At 45.2% G+C, this 14890-nt stretch overlaps 1 protein-coding gene across 11 annotated transcripts in view; it reads right to left on the reverse strand.

Annotated features, from left to right (window-relative positions):
* The window catches only part of TRIM67 (tripartite motif containing 67), a 44624-nt gene extending 30137 nt beyond the window's left edge, over nt 1–14487 (reverse strand). For 5 of the 11 annotated variants that reach the window (XM_075064128.1, XM_075064127.1, XM_075064123.1 and 2 more), the window contains exons 1-4: nt 14358–14487; nt 13630–14285; nt 7840–7935; nt 1294–1416 (exon numbers count right to left, since the gene is read on the reverse strand). In XM_075064128.1, coding sequence (XP_074920229.1) covers nt 1294–1416; nt 7840–7935; nt 13630–14285; nt 14358–14487 — 1005 coding nt within the window. Of the gene's footprint in view, nt 1–1293; nt 1417–7839; nt 7936–13629 lie in introns of all 11 variants that reach the window. The other 6 variants (XM_075064120.1, XM_032806402.2, XM_075064129.1 and 3 more) reach the window with 4 other exon arrangements.
* Nucleotides 14488–14890: the final 403 nt, after the last annotated feature.

Below are 14890 nucleotides of genomic sequence, written 5' to 3' on the forward strand. Positions count from 1 at the left end.
GTAAATTATTTCAGAAGCAGCAGCAGTGAATAGAAGAGAGTGTTAAAGCTATGTTTGTTTTAGCTGTCATATGGGTATTACCCCATCTGCATCAGCTCCACTTCTTTGCTCTGTATTGTAAATACTGATAATTAGTTTGGGAAAATGTCATGTACAGAGAATCTCAAGTATCAGAGCAGATTAAGTGTTGAATACCCAGGTCTGCTCATAGCTGAAGGAGTTAGGATCAAATGGGTGTAGAATTTGTTCACTGCACATGGAACCACGCTTCCATTAAAATTTGAGCTTTTAATAACAAAATAACTTGAACCCAATATATTAAACAGGATAACTATGAGGACTACTGGGCCATCTATATTCTATCATTCCCTTCACAATTTATAGTAGATCCTTGTTCATCCAGAGGAAAAAAAATAAGAAAGGCACGTCTCATTTTTCCGCAATTTTGGACTTGCTTCTGCTCTCATCAGGAGAAAGTCCACTGCAGTCTATGGAGTTATTCAAGGTAAAAATGGTGTAAGTGAGAGGAGAATCATGCCTTTTAGTGGGACAACACAAATTTAGGAAGTTGTGAGAGTGGGGTTCCCAGAACACTGAGCTGTCTGTCCATTCCCTCTACATTGTGTTACTCAGACAACAGAAAAAAATCTAAAATATTTGTAATGCACCCAGAACTTGTAATATCTTCAAATACAGAGCTATGAGCTGCATGAAATTTCACCACAAAGAACCCTACTGACCGCCACTCCAATCAGCCAGTTACATTTTCTCTTTCCTTCCCCTTTCTCTTAAGAAGGAGTGAAAGAGGATCTCAGAATGTCTCTCACAGGCACTTGAGATTCTGAAGGTTTAAAAAAATGGACTAAATCCTGAAATTTTTATTCAGTCCTTTCCCGAACAAGATTGCTTCCACTTGGTCAAAACCAGAGAGGTAATGAGTGCTTGAACTGCCCGTTGATTTCAGTGGGATCAGTTGTGATTACTTGGCACCTGTCAGGATTTGACCATAAACTTCAATAAGAGTATTACCTAAAGTTTGAAGCACCAAGTCAGCAAGTTACTTAAGCACATGCCTAACTTTAAACACATGAATAATTCCATTGAAGTCATGCTTACGTATCTTGTTAAACTGGGGCCTGAATAAGGACTTCAAGATCTGGTCAATGGGAATTTTAACTGAATAAGAACTCCACGACTTAGCCTAATGTGCATTAACTCTAGGCTAAAGAGTCACTAGAAATATTTGTAGCCACACTCTCTGGAATGCTTGCAACTCATAATAGTTGTGCTCACCTTTAATTTGTGCTCACGCTCTTTGGTAACTTTTGTGAGCAGTTTTGCCTTTTGACGAGTTAATGCATCAACCAGGGCATCACACTGAGCAACCAGACAAGCTTCATAATCCAACCCATTCTCCTAGAAGAAGGTGACAATCATATTCATCTATGAAAATGAATTTTTTGCAGTAAAAGCTGTTATGTACCCAAACCAATATACTTGTTTTACATTTAGAAAATGTTTCCTTTCATGAGTTTGGCATGTCTTGTTTCCTTTGGGATTCCATTACATATTGCACTGTTAACAACTGCTACCTATAAAATGCCTTAAGGGACACTGTCAAGATGATCATGCTACAGAATTGATTTATTGTAACCTCTTAATATACTAGCATTTTCCAGACAAATGAATGCTTGGGAGTCTCTATGTATTATTAAAATATCATTCCAAATTCTGCTGTTACCTCACTGAAATGCCTCTCAAATCAGGGGGGTTGCACCATAGTAACTTGAGCAGAATGGAGTCCACAGACTGATCCCAAGGGGAATAAACCAAAAATAAATATAATTCTTGAGATTGTGGCATACTGCCTCAAGATGAAGGCTGAGAGCAATATGCACAATGAAAGGAACAATTTTAACCTGAGTACTTTTTTTTGAGCTTCTTGACTAGCACATGCTTACATCTTCCCTGGAAACATGAATTTGGTTAGCCTTTCAAAAATAATGCACTGTAGGTTTTAGTCACATGGCAGTAGAGTTCACTTCTGTACAGAGGACCAGCAGAAGGCCTATGCAGCACTTTAGTCAGAGCTTAAGTGGGATTTAAATAGCACCGGGCTTTGGGCTGGTCCTCTGCACACAGGTGAATTTCACTCCCATGGAATTCACAACATGAGACTGGTTTAAATGGAAGTCATCATACAAGCTAACCAGCTGCTCTTAAGGAGGGGAAGGAAGCCTTCATGCTCCCGTTTTCAGGAGACACTGGGCTGTCTAACCAGTTTCTCCCCAAATCCCAGTTCAGCACTTAAGCTTTAGTGTGCTTAACTTTAAGCATGTGCTTAAATCCAATTTAAATCAATGTCTCTCTCTGTTTCCCCCTTGGATTATATTTTACTAACCTGATTTGTCCACTTGGCCAAAATTAGACTTGTCCTATTGCCTTCCTAAAGGTTGGAGGACAATTCTCTACATTTGATATAGTCACTGATATCCACTTCTAACAGGCTGGCCACTGTGGTAGTCAGTTTTCCCAGGACAAGTATAGCTGGCAAAGTTCTCCATTATCTTCTACTTAGAACCCCAATTCAGCAAAGCATTTAAGCATGTGCTTAACTTTAAGCTTAAATCCCACTGAATCAATACAGAGTCTCAGGGAAGAACTCATCTGTCAATATATATAAACACTGGTTCACTTCATGTGGGCATTTACACCTGTGCAAAGTGGGTGTGAAATACTACCTGTCTGATGAGGAGAGTTTTACATGCACTGAGCATTAGAGTAAATGACTCCAAAGTGAAAAGCAGTGGAAAATTAGGCCCAGTGATGATAGAGAGATAAAGTTACCAAAGGATTTACAGTATTTTTAGACCATTAACCTATCCATTTCTCTGACAAGGTTCTCTTTGATATCAGTTATTAAAACCACACGTGTTACTTTTCCAGGAGTGAATTCCTGAATGCTTTTAGGCTTTAAATATAAATCTATGAATGTGCACAATTTGCTTCCCCAGTATGTACGAGTTATACACAATGCTTTGTTTATGTTAGGGACTACATGTATGTCTGTTTATCACTGGAAAAAAATCAGTTTTAGAAAAAGATGGTTTGCCAATTTTAGTTCATTATTCTGGAGCCATTGCCAAGCTAAATTAGGTTTAAATAAGTATCTTGTCTTAAGATGCAAGTGCCATCTCTTCTACAAAGTATCCCTACTTTGGGATATCAATAAGCATTGGTGCCAAATCCCTCTAGTCTCGATCGTCCCTGTTGACTTGATTCAAGTGACAGAAGGGACATCTAGACAGTAAAGGAAAATGAAATTTAGCTTTATAGTCAATGAGCCCAAGTCTCTTCTTTCTTATATCCCTTTTGCATTAATGTAACTCCATTGACTTTGACAGTTTCTCCTGATTTACACCAATATTAGAGCAGCATCAAGCCTCTGCTCTCATTTACACTGCCACAAATCAGAAATATCTCTACTGAAGTCATTGGAGTTACCTTACAGTAAAAATAGTGTAAGTGAGAGGAGAATCAGGCTCTGCATAGCTCTCTCTTACACATGCACACGTTACTTATGCCCATCTTTTTCCCTTTGTTTCGGCTTTTCTCTTCCCCTCTATTTATTTCAATCTACCTCCGTTTTTAGATTAAATTTTATTACCCTCATCCTCACACCCTAAGCAAGAGGTCGGCAAACTACAGCCCACGGGCCACATTCGGCCCCTGAGCTCCTAGCCCAGGAGGCTAGCCCCTGGACCTTCCCCTGCTGCCCCCCCTCCCTGCCGCGCATCTCAGCTCGCTCCGCCGCTAGCGCAATGCTCTAGGTGGTGGGGCAGTGAGCTTCTGGGGCAGTGCAGCTGCAGAACCCAGCCTAACCCAGTGCTGTGCTCTGCGGTGGCAATGGCATGACTGGCTCCAACCAGACAGTGTGGCTGTAGCGCCGCCAGCCACCAATGCTTCAGGCAGCACACTAAAGGGGAAGGGAGCAGGAGGTTGGATAGAGGGCAGGGGAGTTTGGGAGGGTGGGCAGGAGCAGGGACAGGGGTCGGGGCAGTCAGACGGCAAGGAACAGGGGAGTTGAATGGGGGCAGGGGTTCCAGGGGAGCAGTCAGGAATGAGAAGAGGGGTTGGATGGGGCGGCAAGGGGCAGTCAGGGGACAGGGAGGAGGTGTAGTTGGATGGGGCAGAGGTCCCAGGGGGGCAGTTAGGAATGAGAGGAGGGGTTGGATGGGGCGGCAGGGGGCAGTCAGGGGACAGGGTTCCGGAGGTGGTCAGGGAACAGGGAGAAGGGGTGTTTGGATGGGGCAGGGATTCCCAGGGGGAAGTCAGGAAGAAGGAAGGATTGAATGGGGTGGCGGTGGGCAGTCAGGGGCGGGGGTCCTGGAGGCAGTCAAGAGACAGGGAGAAGGGGTGGTTGGATGGGGCAGAGGTCCCGGGGGAGCCATCAGGAATGAGAGGAGCGGATGGATGGTGCTGCAGGGGGCAGTCAGGAACAGGGATTCTGGGGGCGGTCAGGGAGCGGATGGGAGTGGATGGGGCAGGGGTCCCAGGGAGGCATCAGGAAATGGGGGGGGGTTGGATGGGGAAGGAGTCCTGGGGAAAGTGGATGGGGGGGCAGGCCACAATCCCCTCCCCTAACTGGCCCTCCATACAATTTCCGAAACCCAGTGCAGCCCTCAGGCAAAAAAGTTTGCCTGCCCCTGCTCTAAGGCATGATTCATGCAGCCCTCTCTCTGACTAAGGAGAGAAAGAACATTCTTCCCCGGGGAGCTGAATGCACCACCTCTTTGGCTAGGTCTATACTGCAGGCACAGGCTCAGTGTAGCTTGAGCTGACATATCCAAGACAGCTATGTCCCAGAACAGTGAAGCTCAGTGGTGTATGCTTCAGTGCAGCCTAGTCCTGTGAGAATCCCCCATGGTTCTCTGCTAGCATGGGGAGCAAGGGAGCAAGCTTAGGCTGAACTTAGATAAGCTACAACTAGACCACGGGTTAGCTCAGCCCCTTTCTGCTTGTATCTGTCCCTCCTTTACTTGGGTTACACCTCCCTGTGCCTTCACTTTGTCTTTCACAAGATGATAGGGAAACGCTGATTTCTGCACAGAACGTGAGTCAAAACGACTGCTCTTGTGGGTGCTCCAGTCATGGGAACTACCCCCCCACCCCCCAGTACTTCTTGCAGCTGATGGGAGTAAGAATCATACAGTGACAGCAACAAGGCCCCTTAGAGAGTCAGGAAAGAGGTAGTGAGGGCAATCAGGCAGGTTTTGAAGAGTGCAAGAAGAACAGTGTAAGGCCGTGTCTATACGACGCGTGAAAATCGATTTTAGATACGCAATTTCAGCTACGAGAATAGCGTAGCTGAAATCAATTATCTAAAATCGATCTACTCACCCATCTTCACCGCGCGGGATCGATGTGCGCGGCTCAACATGTCAATTCCGGAACTCCGTTGGTTTTGGTGGAGTTCCGGAATCGATGTAAGCACGCTCAGGGATCGATATATCGCGTCTAGATGAGACACGATATATCGATCCCCGAGAAATCGATTGTAACGCGCCGATACGGCGCGTCATATAGACGTGGCCTAAGAGACTTGAAAGTGACCTAAGAAGAGAAAAAGGAGAGAAGAAAAGCAGAAATCCACAGTCAAGGAAAAAAATAAGAGCAGAGAAAGAAAAAGGAGGCCGTGAACCCAAGTGTAAGAGCACAGCTCTCTCTCGCTAAGCAAGGGAGTAAAGGGTTTGACTTGCCGTCTGGCTTGTATGGTATTTAAATATAATGATAAAAACTACACATCTTTTACTCCATCAAGCAAATGTTTGCGTGTAAGACAGTTCTGCTGAGGGGTGAAAGTGGGAGGCTGCCAGTACTGAGCAGGGCCAGCTACAGGGTTTTTGCTGCCCCAAGCAGCGAAAAAAAAAAGAAGCCACAATCCCGATCTGCGGGAGCTCTACCGCCACCACTTCAGTCTTCGGCAGCAGGTCCTTCGCTCCGAGAGGGATCGAGGAACCTGCCGCCGAAGATCCAGACATGCCGCCCCTTCCCCGTGGCTGCCCCAAGCACCTACTTGCTGGGCTGGTGCCTAGAGCCGGCCCTGGTACTGAGGTATTTATTGGAGACAACCAGAATCATGCTTCTCAGCTCAGGCCATGGATCTGAATCCAAACATTCCCAGTGTTCTGATTTGTTCAGATTTTGTGTTCTGGTTTAGACCCATTATAGAGATAGGCTTATGATGTGGAGTTCAGTCCAACTCCAGATTCAAATTTCCTCAAAACTCAGAGCGTAGGGATTAGCTGCAGGTTTCTACTTTGGGTTCACCTCTAGGATTATAGTAACATGGGGTGGAGATTCAGGGGGTCATAGTCACGAATACCAGAACAGACAATTCCTGGTCATACAACTCTAACTACGACAGTACCATTATGCATAACAATTTGCCAGTGTTTCTGTTCATATGCATTAAAGGATTTTACAGCACAGTTTTAAATATTTGTAAGTGTTCATCTCTAGGTTTCAAAAGGGTAAAAGTAGCTACTGAGGGGAGCTAGCTGACCCAGTGGATCAGTGATGGACTATGGAGTCCTTCACCTGTAGCTTACTGCTTCAAAGCTGTTCAATGTGTATAGTGAGTGACTGAAGTTCATTACCATCTGACAGCTGTTTGGTGGCCTAAGGGACATGAGTTGGTGGTTTAGGCCAGTTCCTATCAGTCAGTTATCCATATCACTTTAAAAAAATAAGTTAATCTCCCTTATTGGCGCTTCTAGCAGAGAAACAAAGGGATGCAAAGGGTGGGGGATACAACATTCTGTGGCACTTTGCGTATGTTGGCAGCATTTGTGGTATAAACTCAATCTGGGTTTTTAAAATAATTTAATTTTAGATCAAATCTGTATTTCTCAAACTCCTGCCTTCCCTTTCTGCACAAAGCAGGAACTGGGGATTGCTCACTGATGACCAAAGGGCCAGAAGTAAAGCAGACAGCACACGGTGGGTAGACCATAGAAGCCATGCTAGAAAAAATCACTAGCTAGAACAATAATAATCCTCCCCTAGCGCCCTGATGAGTCAGTATAGGGAAGCAGGCACTGCTGCTGCATGTCTCAGACCTGTTCTCTGGGTAGATAGAGAGGTGAAAATTCCTAATATCCAGCAACTTTCATGAGCCTATACTCACTTGAAAAAAAACAATTGAGTTTCACACTGGTTTTGTGCTCTTGTAGTGCAAATATAAATGTGTGTTTTAAAAGACATTAATGAGTCTTTTGCTCAATGTAATGAGTTGAAATCCAATGATCAGAGCTGAACAGAAACATACACAACAATAATTTCAACACAAACCCCCTCCCTCCCTACATTTATTTTGGCACTGCTTGTGTCCTTTTTGTATTTTGACTTTCCACAAATATCCTAACAATTAAAATACAAGAATGTTCTCAGAAACAGCATAATTTAAGCAAATGTTAGACTATTCACAGGTAGTAAGTTTGGAATTTGTAAAAATTAGTATTTTTACCAAAAGCCTGACTCTAAGAATTACACTCATCCAGTATGTGAACAGAAACACACACACAACCAATGAGTCCAATCAGAAACTAAACAATACAGTTCAAATTTCCAATTCTTGCAACAAATGGCATACAATCTACAGGCCAACAAATATTTGTAGACATTAATTGATGAATAATTTTGCCTAACAAATACATTCAAGAAAAGAGTGTGTTATTCCAGGCAACCTGTGAACAGCAAGAGACTAAAGTCATCAAATAAATTATGCACTCAGCTCTAATGATTATTGTATTATCAAAACAAGTAATATACAATTACCTGTATCTGCTGTAATATATTTTTCAGCTGACCCAAAAATTCTTTAGCTTCCTTTGCTTTATCTGAAACTCCATTTAAAGCCTGAGACAACTGTGTCTGTAAGAAACAGAATTTAAAATGAAAAAATTAGAGATAAAATGCAAATGAATTGCAAAAAAATGCAAATACTAATCCTTACTTCTTACAATTAAATGTTAAAAGGCTTACTTGGAGTCACATGCATTCTTACTTGCACAGAAGCTTTGTGCTAGAAAAGAATAAGTTAGCATTTCAATTGTAAGAGATTTAGTAAGGGTGAATCTCTGTGTGGGTAGTCAGTTATTGTCTCAATTTTCCAATTAAATGTAATGACTAGCTAAGTCACAACACTTACAAAAGCCTGAAACTGTTCACATTGCACTGAAATGATAGTATCTTATATTTACATAGTGTCTGTCATGCTGAAAAATCCCCAAATGATATCTAAACTAGCAATTTCTTAACTCTAAACCTGAAATGTTTACAAACTTTGTAGTGTCAGCTACAGTTAAAATATATTAGAACTTTCATTACAAACCCCTGTTTGTATAGTCTTGTAACATTGTGTCACAATTTCTTTTGGGGCTGAAAGCATCCATTCACTAACTTAACCCAGAAGTGAACATTTCTGGAAAAATTCTTTTACTCATTTTGAGTTACGAGACGGTGAAAAAAAAAATAGGTACTTTCACCATTGTATGACAACTTTAAGATAATGTTTTGTTTATGAATAATTTAAATGGGTGAATTTTACAACATATTTGAACTAGAATTCTAGCCATAAGACTAAGCAACTTTAACTCCACCCCTTTGTGCATATGTACTACAATTATCTTTACATGACCACACATTATTTCTCAAAGTATAAAACATGGCATTTGATAACCTTGTATTTAGCTGTGATACTCTGAACACCTTTCCTAGAGCTGAGGAAGAGCTCTCTGAAAGCTTGTCTCTTTCACCAACAGAAGTTTGGTCCAATAAAAGATATTATCTCACCCATCTTGTTTACTTGCTAACAACCTTAGACACATGCAGTATCTTGCACAACCATATAGATGTAACACACATAAAAGTGCATTAAATTATTTCTCTGAAAAGTACACATGAAGGCCCTGTTCCTATAATTGCATCCACGGAAGCAGACCCTTGCCCCTGCATAGAGCTTCAATGACCTTTGCCCCCTCACAGATAAAATTGCATGATCAGGCTCTAGAGTATATTTAACCAACAGACTACAGATGAAGAACAGCAAAACTGTCTAATTGTCAACAGCACTATGTTTTGTGTTATGTTATGGGTGATGTAACTTCCGGAACTCTTTCAATACTATATCAACCAGCACGGCTTCATTAAAATAGCTTGTGGAAAATATACTATGAGCCAGATGATCCTTTGCTGCTGTTAATTGACATAGCTGCATTCAAGCAAATGGAGCTATGCCAATTTACACTAGCTGAAGATCTTGTCATTGGTCTCTTACTACAATGTTAGCACTTAGGCCCAGATCCACAAAGGTATTTAGGTATTCTCTCTCTCTCTTTCTGCCTCAGTAACTGTTTAAATATTTATCTACAGTACAATAGTAGATTACTTTGAAATCTCAGGTGCCAAGTGAGTTCAGGGACCTACAGAGTTTGGCAGGAGTACTGTGGCTCGCAGTGGAGTCAGAACTGGGATTTAGATACCTAATTTTGTTGTTTAGGCACCTATCTACCTTTGCAGATGTGGGTCAAAGTTACCATTTATTCTCTGCTTGATCCTGAGGGAAAGTGATTGACAGCTACCCTGACAAGGGCACAGCTTACTTCGCCCTTGTGCAGCTCTGCTTTACCCAACCCCTCCCATGCTCTACCTGTCCTCCGCCCCTCCCTCCCTATGCACATGCTCAACTGGGAGAGGGAAGACATTGGGTATGCTGCTCCTTCTGCTCTATTTCCTATGCTTTGACCGATGAGATAGGAAGCTCTAACACAACCACAGGAGGGTCTTACCTTAGGGGTAGGCACAAATTGGCCTATAATGGGACATAGCATTGAAGGCTTAAGGAAGAATCAGCCCTAATGTTTACCCTCCTGTTCATGGAAATGTTCTATATTAAGCCCAATTACATGCATTGTACTGGTACCAAATTTGAAAATAGAATATCCTCTACTACAATTAACTTGTAACTAATCTAATAGGAAGAGCTATAATAATTATATTATTGCTGTCAGTACTTATATATATGTTTTTTCAGCTTCCTACTCAAATTCTTGGCATTTCACAAAATTTGAAGTAACAATGTGTGGTCCAAAAGTTTACCAGGCTCATTGAGCCAAATCCTTATCTCTTGATATGGTCCCTGTGTGCCACCAGAGCATCACAAAGGGGCTGGTGAAGATTCCCACAGTTTTACATTCCTTTTGGTCATGTACCTGTACCTCACCAACAGGACATATTTTTGCAAGCACCAGATGGAAATGTGATGGAATAGTGTGACAAAGTATGGAGAACGTGGGGCTTGAGCGTGATGTGCTCTGCCAATCAGTGGCTAGTGGAATGGTCCCAAGAGGTCAGATGTGCCTCAGCCACAAAACAAAGACGACTATAGTTAGTCCATGACAAAAATATAATTGCCACCACTCCAACATCTAATCCCATCACCAACATCAGAGCACAGTGCATCCCACAGAATGGATGGGGCCAAAAATTAGGGTTTGTCCTCTAGTTATCATGGCAGCCATTAAATTCGGAGTCAATCCAGATCACTCATCAACTACATGGATATTAATGTGACTGAGCACATTCAGTCTCAGCTCCTCATATATAGCCACCATGAAGAAGACCCTGTACATAAACTTGACAGAGAAACTGATCAAATAACTTGACCAAACTTTTTCACTCATTAAATAATTGTAGTTGTGCTACGGCAAGTAGAATATGAAAGCCAGTTCTCTGATCACTAAACTCATTTAGAGATAATAGCCTTGTTTATTAAAACATTTATAGGGTAGTTTCTAAAGCAAATGGATTTAGTCATGTACTTTCCATTAAAACAAAATGGATCAACTTTCAGAGCTCTCTTTCAAATGGTGGAAGGATTTGCTTGAAGCTAAACTGTAAGTTACAAGCTCCATTAACCATGACAATTAATAATTCCTGACAAATGTTGTTCTATCCACATTAATCTTAATTTTAATATCTGGGTCCAGCAATGAAATAAGGATTCTGTAGATGGGTAAAAAGGTTATACTCTTATTAAATACAGTAACAGACAGATAACGAGGAGGACAAGTAATCAAATCTAGCTAGGCATAGAAGACTGAAGTCTTCCCTGATTTTAGAAAATGAGACAGATAATTCTATCATTCTTTTTCAAAAGAAGAGTTCATTGCTCATTTACCTTTCTTTTTCTCCATCTATCATCATAGCAGATTAACTACTGATGACATCATATGATCCAGGCACTGAATTCTTAAAGAGTTTCCAAGTTTCTGGGAATGGAGGGTAGGGGTTTGGGGCAATTCTGGTCTACCTTCTAAAGATGCATCAATATGCCAATATTTTCCCTCAACTACTTGCTCATCTCCCTATGCATCAGTGTCCTAAACAGAGGCTTGTCCAGTTAAAGTTCCTGATGTCGTCTCTACTACAAGATCACACATGCACAATAGTTATATTTTTGACGTACATGGCAGGACTCAAGAGAAGTTGCAGAGCTGAGACTTGTTCACCATGCTTCCCCATACCTGTGAGTCAAAGGGCCCACAAACTTAAATCTATCGTCAGTAATATTATTAATATTTTTGTATTACAGTAGAGCCTAGAGATCCCAAATGTGATCATGGTTCCATCATACTAGGTGTTGTACATACACAAAGTACAATATCCTTCCCTCCAACAATAGGAGCAAACAATTTTGATCAACTCCTTTAAAGCCTTCCCACCAGAACCTCAGCTGATATAAACCAATGAGCCTCCACTGATTTATACCAACTGAGGATCTGGCTCTTTGTCTGTATATTACAGACCCTCTCATTACCCCCAAAGGTGCTAGTCATACCAAAGGGAATAGGGAGGAGGTGAACCTTTCGTCTGCAGTAGCCAACAGAAGGAAGCAAGCTGCCCCACTTGAAGGGATGTAGCAATTGGGTGCTCCCCCTTCAAGAGGGAGGGACCCTGTTCAGTGCTGCTGTACGGATAGCTGTAATGTGCTGAGGATAACAAGCACTCTATACATGTAAAATATTAATCATTAATTCTTAATCGAGTCAGTATCCAGGCTTCCTGGCAAGACTGACAAGCTTCAAATCAATGTTAAAACAATCGTCTCTTGATCTCTATCCAAAAAGTATATGAAACAACCCCAGCTTTTTATATAAAAAGATTGCATGATCAAACTACCCGGCAGCTCCATCTTGCACACAAATATCAGCAAACCCCCTCTTATGTGAAAGTACAAAGTCTCCAAACAAGTTCCCTGAATGGTTCAAATTATAATGAGTAGCAATACTAGGGATGAGTGAACCAGACTGTAGCAATCTCTGAACTGGCCAAGCCTTCATCTGTCCCTTAACCAAACACTACCATCACTAGTTTTTTGATCAATGTGGATAAGATCCTCACCTTCTCCATTCTTAACTATCATCATTACTGTGGATCACAGCCACCACACAGTCCTCTAAAAGGCCCTAACATGACTTGCAAATAAACCTCTACACACCTTCCCTCTCTGCAGCCCTCCAATGGGTCCCAGGCAACCTTCCGTCACTGACACATTTATAGCAAAGTGACAGATAAAGATGCTATGGAAGGCCCAACAACTGTCTGCTTCTCTAATTTCATCTGGATTGGGAAGAAACCAGATTTGGTTTGATATTTGGAAGCTGAGAAGTTACAGCATAATGCAAGATCACATAGAGGGAGCATTTGACTTATTAAAAGGTCATGGGAAGTGAATATGCTGCCCAGGGTCTAATGGAGGGTCAGCAAGAAGGGAAGAAGGACCAGGGGCCTATTGGAGATTTGCGTGAAGGGAAGGGAGAGCTGAAGGCTATCAGAGAATTATGGAAATGAAGTAGCTTCAATGTTCAGATAAACATCAAGACACTAGGGTGAGTTACCCTGCATTGCCCTCTTATCTCATTGCCTTCAACAAGAACTATCACTGACATAGAATACTTCTTCCTCATTGTGGGGCTAGATCCCTGGCCCCATTAAAGATACGCTGTGTTACTCTGGTGGCATGAAGTGACTGTACAGCTGTCCTGAAGGGGTAACAGGATTCCTCCAATACAGGAGACTCTTGGGTGGGGTATATCTGGTGTAGTCAGCTTTATATCATACCCCCTCCTTGCACAGAAGGCATGTTGGGGCTGGCTGGAGTTGGGAGAAGACATTCTGGGAACGTCTCAGAGGTGTGCTGGGGGCTTTCCAGGACCAACCTTGTCCAGCAGACTCTTCTAGACAGCATAAATTACAGCAGTCCTGGGGCTACTCTAATTTGAGCAAAGGGCCAGTTCAATCCCCAGCTTGCTCCAGGAATGAGGGAGGAGTAAAGGTAGCTGAGAGCCACCTTTGTCTCCTTCCACCTCAGCATGATCTTGGCTGCAGAGGAGGGTTGCAAAAGCCAAAACAGAGCCCCAGTCTGTGGAAAGTGCTTGAAGGTCCCAAACAGGAGGGCACTGGAGAAGAGGCCAGTGGAGATAACAATCAGAGACCTTCCCCCAGCCATGAAGGCAGGGCTGAGCTGCTTGGGTCAGGGGGGCACCCCTAGACCCCTGGGCTTACCTTGTGCTGTTTCCACATAGCCCCCAGGGCTTTCACCTGGTGCTGGCCGTGCTTGCCCTCCTCCAGGCACTGGTAGCAGACGGGGGTGGCGCAGCTCACGCAGTACATGCTGTAGTTCTCCAGCTCGTGATCAGCGCAGGTGGGCAACTTGCGGGCACCCCCCGCCGCCTTGCCCGGCCCGCCCGGGAGGCTGGGCGGGGGCAGCAGGCGGTGCTTGGCGAAGGGCCCCCGGGTCGGGTGGCACTTGAGCTGGCAGGCGGCGCAGTACAGCACCTCGCATTGCTCGCACGCCACGGCGGCGGGCTCGGGCGGGCTGCGGTCGCAGAGCTGGCACTTGGCGGCGGCCCGGCCCTGCTGGTAGCGCTGCACGATGGCCTCCAGCAGCCGGTTGCGCGGGAAGCCGCGGAGGCCGCGCGGGTCCAGGGAGGCGCTGCGGTGGCATTGCGGGCAGGTGAGAGACGAGCTGGGGCCCGCCCCGCGGGGAAGAGCCGCCGAGGAGGAGCCGGACGGGGCCGGCCCCAGCGGCAGCACCCGCACCCCGTTGGGGGACTTGAGGCTGGGGGTGTAGGAGCCGTAGCCGCTGTCGCTCTCGCTGTGCAGGCTCAGCTTGTCCGCGTGCTCCCCGCCGCCGCCCCCCGCGGCGCACTCAGCCTCCGAGCCCGCCGCCGGCCCGGCTGCCCCCGGCGTCGCCGCCCCTGGGGCCCGGGGCTGCAGCAAGGCGGGCAGGTGCTGCTCGCGCTCGGGCGTCTGCACGGCGATGGTGCGGGCGCAGGGCAGGCAGACGTTGTGGGAGCAGGGCAAGATGATGGGCTCCCGGAACAGCGAGCCGCAGACCGGGCACTTCAGCTCCTCTTCCATGGCCGCGCCGGCCGCCTCAGCAGACAGGCCCGCCGAGGCGGGGCGCGGGGCGAGGACGGGGCTTGCTGCCGCCTTCCCTTCCCATGCCCCAGGTGGCCCCCGGCGCTCCGGCTCAGCACCCGGCGGGCGGGACAGCGCCTGGCTGGGCGGAGGCGGCGGAGCTCCGCAAGCCGGGCTGCACACAGAGCCGCCCCTCTGGCTGCCGCTGCGGAGTGGCTGGACAGCTCCTGAGGGGCTGACCTCGGCAGGAGGCGCTAGCGGTGCGGCGGCAGGAGGCTATTGTTTATTGCCAGGCAATCTCCTCGCCCTTGGTGTGTGTGGAGCGCGCGGAGCGGGGCTGGCTTGGTTCCCACCGCACCGAGTAGTACGCGGGGGCGGGGGAGGGCGAGGAGGCACAAAGGGC

Source organism: Chelonoidis abingdonii, chromosome 3 (genome assembly GCF_003597395.2).
Source record: "Chelonoidis abingdonii isolate Lonesome George chromosome 3, CheloAbing_2.0, whole genome shotgun sequence".
NCBI lineage: Eukaryota > Metazoa > Chordata > Testudines > Testudinidae > Chelonoidis > Chelonoidis abingdonii.